General features: G+C 61.2%; 1 protein-coding gene across 1 annotated transcript; it reads left to right on the plus strand.

Annotated features, from left to right (window-relative positions):
* The first annotated feature begins 4,994 nt into the window (after positions 1–4,994).
* SOX3 (SRY-box transcription factor 3) lies at positions 4,995–6,365 on the plus strand. The gene has a single exon (XM_082717577.1). It carries the CDS (start codon positions 5,010–5,012, stop codon positions 6,345–6,347), a length of 1,338 nt encoding a protein of 445 aa, XP_082573703.1. The 5' UTR covers positions 4,995–5,009; the 3' UTR covers positions 6,348–6,365.
* Positions 6,366–7,191: the final 826 nt, after the last annotated feature.

A 7,191-nucleotide genomic window follows, 5' to 3' on the forward strand; every position in this document is an offset into this window, starting at 1 on the left:
GTTGGTCTCGTGATGGTGCAGGCATCCTTCCCCAGCGAGCACCTCCAGGGAGCACTGCCAGGGGACCCGTGCCCCCCGCTGGCCGAATAAGCGTGTGGAGTAACTCAGACGACATTACGTACTGATAACGATTTCTAGATGGTTTTCCCCGCCCTGGCTTCCGGCAGGCCACCTCGCTGCTGTAGAGGGGCCCTGCCTTCGCAGCCACGGAAGGAAGTGGGAAAGGAGATAGGCCCAGGCCCAGTGGGAAGCCAGGCCTGGCGGTAGGGCGCGGGTTCCAGGAGGCTGCTTGGCGGGGCTACTGCTTGAGAGCTGAGCGCCTGCGGAAGGTTGTGGGCGGGGTAGGGGGTGGGGGCAGAGGAGGTTGTTGGGGAAGGCAGACATTGACCGCAGTGAGTGACCCGGAAGACCCTCTGGTAGCGGGGACCCAGTTCCCGGGGAAGGGCCTGCCTTCCTCTGGGGAGGTGGCAGCGCTCAGGTGGTTAGGTCGGCGAGAGGGCGCTGAAGGCAAAGGTTGTCAGTTTCCTTGTAGTTGCTCCGCACCTAGGGAAGAGAAAGCTGGTCATTCCTGAACACCCGGTGGGAGTGCAAGGGATCTTTGCAACTGAGCGCCAAGGTGTGGGCCAAGGCGATTCCCACTGTGTCTATAAATTAAAGCTCACCTAACCAAGTAAATCAAATTCGGCAACTGGCTTTTAAAAAGTTCACCCTCCCTCCCAAAAATTATTACACCAAAGACCAAGAGAATACGGTTGTACTGCCCACAAGAGACTTTTTGGTACCTCCAGGACCATGTCACCACGCAACTCTGGTAGCTCCCAATAAAACGGCTCTTCAGAAGAGAGCATCAATTAGGTTATGGTTTGCAACCTACCCACCAGCCTGGAATCTTCAGTTCCTTCCCAGACCTGTAGGAACAAGTGTTTCATTGGAAGCGGTTGAGCAGGGAGCAGGAGTACTGCAGTTGGGGGAGGAGGAACCAACTGAATGCTTGGAGAACTGGAAGGTTGCTGTCTCTTCCATCTCCCCAGAGTGCTTTATAAGAGATGGCTCTGCAACAGTCCCCAGCCTCTGATTTCTTGACCAAGGCCCTCAGTCTGGCCCAAATACACGATCTCGGCTAGGAGATGGTCAAGGGATGTTCTCAAGGAAGAAAGAGGAATTACTGCCTTTGGATAAGCAAACTTTTTTTTTTTCCGGCTGGAAAGCAAAGCGTTTCTGAAGGTCGCCGGGATACGTTTACCCGCACTTAATACTCAAAACCAGACCGCTCTCTGGGCTCTGCTGCACTTGAAAAAGGCGATTGATTGTTCTACCCTATTGTCAGGCCTCGGCCCCCAGAGCGGGCACCGATGCACACCCACCCCATCCCGAGATGCACGCAAAGGGCATCTCTTCCGAGAGTTGGGTCCTAATCGATCTGGATACCCTGAAAAAGGTCCCCATGAGCTGAGAAGGAATCAACGTCCCGCCCCCGCCCCCGCCGCCGTGAGCGATGGCATAGCCCCTCGCCCCCGCCGCCGTAAGCGATGGCATAGCCCCTCTCCTACACTGCTCTACCAGTTGCTCTATGGCACAACACAACTGCTCGAGTATACTTTGCAGGTTTGAGGCCCTCCGGACACCTGATTTCTGCTAAGGCTGGAAACCGGAGGAGGCAAGGGTGGGAGTGCACTGTGCACCCGGGGCCGCCAGGCCAACACGCTAGAGACCGGGTCCCCCGAGCTTTGCGCTAACCAGCCCTCTAAGGATAAGCACCACTTCTGCCCAGCGGCAAAACCTGCTACCTCTCCTTGAAGGGTTGGGGCGACCTCGAAGCCCGGGAGGGCGGGAAGGGGCGCCTCTGGGTGAAGTTTCCAACCGAAGCCAACAAACGGCGCTGTTGCCACGCCCTGAGTCTTGGGATCCCCAGTCCCAGCCCCAGTCGGAGGGAGCCAGAGCTCTCTTGGGAGGGCAGGGGGGATGGGGAGGGGATACTTGGCCGGGTTCCCAGCCCGCCATCCGGGGCTCTGTGTGCCGCCACGGGTTCCGGGAGGCCCCAAAGGGCTAGAGAGCTGCCGAACGCTCCTCCCTCTTCTCCGGAAAAGGATGGGAAGAACTGGTCCTGGATCCCGCAGTGCCTCTTGCTTCCCTCACTCGTTGCAGAGTTCCTGTCAGAGACACGGGTTCTGGCTCCGTTGGCTGTCTTGCCTCGCCTAAGCCCCTGTCCGAATCGAGGCCACTCGGGCTGTTGTACCTGCCTCGACCCTTCTTCCGACCCCTAGCTGAGATTGCGCCGCTCAGCTGGTGTCTGCGCCGGCGCTGCTAGTGGGCCAGAAGAACGGGTTTCCTTCGGAGCCTTCCCCGCACCTGCCCACGCCTGTAACGACCTTGTTCGACTACAGAGATGTTCGTTTGGGTTGAGGACGTTTCCTCGGAAATGTTTTGAAGGAAATTCGCCTTGACTCCTGCTTAGGGCTGTGCAGACCACCCCGGAGCCACCAGGCACAGAGACAGTTTGAATCGCGGCCTCCGAGGGAATCCAGGACTGTGGGAGATGCTATCTGTCCTGGTGGAACACTGGCAGAGTGTGAAATGTGAAAATGAGCTCACCTAAGCCACTGGCTAGTCAAATGACAAACAGCTGGGGGCGGTCACTAGTCCCCTAGATAATCTGCTGCGGGGAGGCGTACAGACCCAGCACAGTATCCTTCGCCTTGGGAAATATGCAGCCCAGGCGCTGTCACCACAACGGCTTACTTGGGTCCTAAAACTTGGAAAGAATCCTGACATCTGTCAGGCTACTGGACGCCAGGCCGCGCGTCGGTTGGGTAGTTTCCTAAAACGCGCTTCACTTAGCAACAGCCTCAGAGGCCCAGAGAACCTGAGAGGGCATCTGGAGAAGGCGGCAGGCGGGCAGGGTTACCGCACATTGACTTATTTGGGAGAAGGTGGGTTTGCCTAGGAAAAAATGGACTTTGTCAGCTAGTTCCGCCAGAAAACAAGTGCTGGTGGAGATCGCCAAATCTTTCGATTTTCTGAGACACGTCTTCTAGTCTGTGCCAGCTTAAGTATGCACACCCATGCACGGACACACACACACACACACACGCACGCACACACAAACACATATAGACATAAGATCCATACACAGAACCATTCCAGACAGTTTACTTTAAAACCCTAAATCGCATATTTGTTCAAAGGACTGCAGCCCTTGACTGTAGACATTTTCTTCCTTCCGGCCAGAAAAGCAAGAGAACATAAACCAGGTGCAACCCAAACTTAAGGGGCTGGTTCAGAGAGGCCAAATTTCCAGAAAATGATGCCGGCTGGGAGCCAGGATTCTAGTGTCACCGGTCTGCCCACCCCAGAGGGGGCTGGTCTGCACTATGCCAGCTCCCTCCCAAGTCACCACGGTATACTTTTAAATTCGTGCAGGAAAGGGTGGGGTAGCTCCCAGCATGCAGGTGTCCCAGGATCGCCTGGTTTTTGCATTAGCGCTAAGGAGCTAAAAGCCTAGGTTTTTGTATTTTTTTCACACTTCGGATTTACGCTATTCTTTTGATTCCCCATCTTTCCACGAGGCTGGGGGAAGGGGACCACACTGCGCGGACGCCGTATTTCACTCTCTGCCACTTCTGCCTGGCTCGCTACTCCTTCCCACCAGTCGCCTCGGGCGGCTCCGAGAGTTTTCGAACGCTGTGCCACACGCTCAGGCTGGCGAAGGCGAATGTCGGGGTTCCCTCTACCCGCAGCCTGGGCTCCCGAGACACTAGTCTTTGGCAGACAACATGACATGCGGGTGAATGTCCCGCTCCGAGTCTCGAGGCTCTGGCCAGGATGGCTGTAAAACAAAAAAGGAGAAGGACGGAATCCGTTAGCAGAGCCTGCTCCCCGGGGAGGCGGCGCGGCTGCGCAGCGAGAGCAGCGCTCAGTGGTCCTGGCAGGTGCGCGGCCAGTGGAGGGGGCCCGGCGGTCCGCCCCGAGGACGGCCTCGGCTCCTCTCCGGCCACCGTCCCCCCGCCCCAACCTCCAAGAAACTTTTCTTTCACTTGGAGAGGCTCCGTGTTGCCATGAAAACGGATTTTCCAAGGGGCCCGACCCTCCCCCTCAGGGGCATCGGACTGGAAAAACCGAAATGGCCAGAGAGCAGAGACAAAAAGGGGCCGCTAAGCGGGGGCCTGGAGCGAGAGCGCCGAGGCCGATTCACCCCCTCCGCCCCCCACACACTCCCCGCACCACCGCATGTGAGCGCCTCCGCCCGGCCCGGGCAGCAGGCGGCTGACTGCTCGCCTTCACTCAAGCCAGCGGAGAGCGTCACAACTCCAGTGCGCTCCGCGGTTCTGAAGCCTGTCTCCCGTGCCCCCGTCCCTCATCCCGGCTCCATCCTGGGCGCGCAGGCCCGCGGCTTCCCGGCCGAGGGTCCTGCTGGGACAGCGGTCGATTCCAGGGAGGGTTCTCGGAGCCTCCGTTGCGCCCTGAGTCCCCAAGCTCGCCTGGGTAACTGGCGATGCCCTGTGTCCCTATCGCTGGCAGCAGAAGCGGTCGGAGGACCTCCGCGCAGACGGCTGGATGCTTTGCAGGGTGGCCCGGGTACCAGGCACCGCTCGGTCCTGAGGGGGCTGCAAAGTTGCTTTCTGAACCCCGAGGGCGCCCCTCTGCCCCCTCCCCCCAATCCTGCTCGCGCGCCCCCTCCCCCCTCCGTCACTTCCTCGAGTTTCGTTCTTTCAAACTTTTTGAGACCCTAATTGGTGGTCTCTGAGCGGCTCTCTGGGACTCCCGCCTCCTGAATAACTCCCGTCACGTCACCGGGCCCAAGAGGGGCGTGGGGGTGAACGAAAGGGCTCCCCGAACTTTTTTTTTTTCCACTGGGGCCGCACGGGGACTCCGTGATGATTGGCCAGGGCGCATCACTGTGAGCCTGTCAATCACGAGGCCTCCCGGTGACGAGGGGCGGACCGAGTCCCAACCCCGGGGGATCGGAGCAGGTATATAAGGGACCCGGCGAGCGCCCGGCCAGACTGCGAATGCGGCCAGCTCGAGACAACGCATCAGGTGCGAGTAGCCTGCGGGTTCCTGCCGACTTGGCGCGGAGCACTTTGGCAAGCCTGCCCTTCCCGCCTGACCCGCCGGCCCACCGGCCCCCGAGCACCCCTCCGACGGAGTCCCCGGGCCTTTTCACCGTGGCCGCTCCAGCCCCGGGAGCGCCTTCTCCTCCCGCCACTCTGGCGCACCTACTTCCTGCCCCGGCCATGTACAGCCTGCTGGAGACCGAGCTCAAGAACCCCGTGGGGCCACCCACCCCTGCGGCGGGCGCAGGCGGCCCGGCAGCCCCCGGCGGCGCAGGCAAGAGCAGCGCGAACGCAGGCAGCGGCGCGAACGCAGGCGGCGGCAGCGGCGGGGGCTTGAGTGGCGGGGGCGGGGGCGGCGACCAGGACCGCGTGAAGCGGCCCATGAACGCCTTCATGGTGTGGTCCCGCGGGCAGCGGCGCAAGATGGCCCTGGAGAACCCCAAGATGCACAACTCCGAGATCAGCAAGCGCCTGGGCGCCGACTGGAAACTGCTGACCGACGCCGAGAAGCGGCCGTTCATCGACGAGGCCAAGCGACTGCGCGCCGTCCACATGAAAGAGTACCCGGACTACAAGTACCGGCCGCGCCGCAAGACCAAGACGCTGCTCAAGAAGGACAAGTACTCCCTGCCCGGAGGCCTGCTGCCCCCCGGCGCGGCCGCCGCCGCTGCCGCCGCCGCCGCCGCCGCCGCCGCCAGCAGCCCGGTGGGCGTGGGCCAGCGCCTGGACACGTACACACACGTGAACGGCTGGGCCAACGGCGCGTACTCGCTGGTGCAGGAGCAGCTGGGCTACGCGCAGCCCGCGACCATGAGCAGCCCGCCGCCGCCGCCCGCGCTGCCGCAGATGCACCGCTACGACATGGCCGGCCTGCAGTACAGCCCCATGATGCCGCCCGGCGCCCAGAGCTACATGAACGCCGCCGCCGCCGCCGCCGCCGCCTCGGGCTACGGGGGCATGGCGCCCTCGGCCGCCGCCGCCGCGGCCGCCGCCTACGGGCAGCAGCCCGCCACCGCCGCCGCCGCGGCCGCCGCCGCCGCCGCCATGAGCCTGGGCCCCATGGGCACGGTGGTGAAGACCGAACCCAGCTCGCCGCCGCCCGCCATCACATCGCACTCGCAGCGCGCGTGCCTCGGCGACCTGCGCGACATGATCAGCATGTACCTGCCACCCGGCGGGGACGCGGCCGACGCCGCCTCGCCGCTGCCCGGCGGCCGCCTGCACAGCGTACACCAGCACTACCAGGGCGCCGGGACTGCCGTCAACGGCACGGTGCCGCTGACCCACATCTGAGCGCCCGCCTGCGCGCGCCGCCCCTCCGCCCCCATCCCGCCCCGCACCCCCAAGTTGGGACGCCTTGTTGTTTAGCTTTGCTTGCCTGGGACTGTTGCCTTGTACCGATGATGGGGAGGACAGAAAGTTTTGCTGTAGCTGTCGGGTTTTGTACGAAAGCGAAAAGAAGTCGGGAGCAGCGGAAATGGGACTTTCTAGAGCTCGCCTACTCGCCGCTGCCCCTCCCTCCCCTTTTGTAGGCTGGGAATCGCTGTGATGTTTGCAGAGAAAAAGCAGCCCCCCCCCCTCCTCCTCCTCCTGGGTTCCTGGGTTTTTCTGTTGCATTTGAAAATGTTGTCTCGTTAGTTTACTGTTAGCCAAGGAGTGAGTGAATAGGAGAAACGTGCTCTCTCGGGGAGGCTGGCCTGAGAACGGCAACGCCTCCTCGCCTCGTCGCGTTGCATCGGTTTTCCTTGTGGGTTTTTGGGGGGCTGACCGCGCGGAGTGGCGCGGCAGCTCAGGCCAATGTTAATTTATAGCCAGGTGTGCGTGTGTCTCCCGCCTCGCCGCCCCTGGCCGCGGGACCGCTTCTGTCCAGTCCGCATTTAGGCTGTTGAGTTGGTGATTTCTGCCGTGATCTGTTTGATATTTCGTCGCGCTAATGTATTCGGATTTCGTTTGGGTGGTGGGGAAGGGGCTATTTTGTTTCAGGTTTTCCAAGGTTTTACTCTTAATTCCTAAATGAGAGATCAATAAATTTTATAACCAACGTAATGGAGTCCTGATAATTTTGCGGGCCTGAAACTCTCCGCGGGGTCGGGGAGGGAACCATCACTCGGTATTAAGAGCCATGGTCCCGTCCTGC

This window comes from Mustela nivalis, assembly GCF_964662115.1.
Source record: "Mustela nivalis genome assembly, chromosome: X".
NCBI lineage: Eukaryota > Metazoa > Chordata > Mammalia > Carnivora > Mustelidae > Mustela > Mustela nivalis.

Coding starts and splice junctions, on each gene's coding strand:
- SOX3 (XM_082717577.1), top strand. CDS start 5,010: ATGCGGCCAGCTCGAGACAACGCATCAGGTGCGAGTAGCCTGCGGGTT.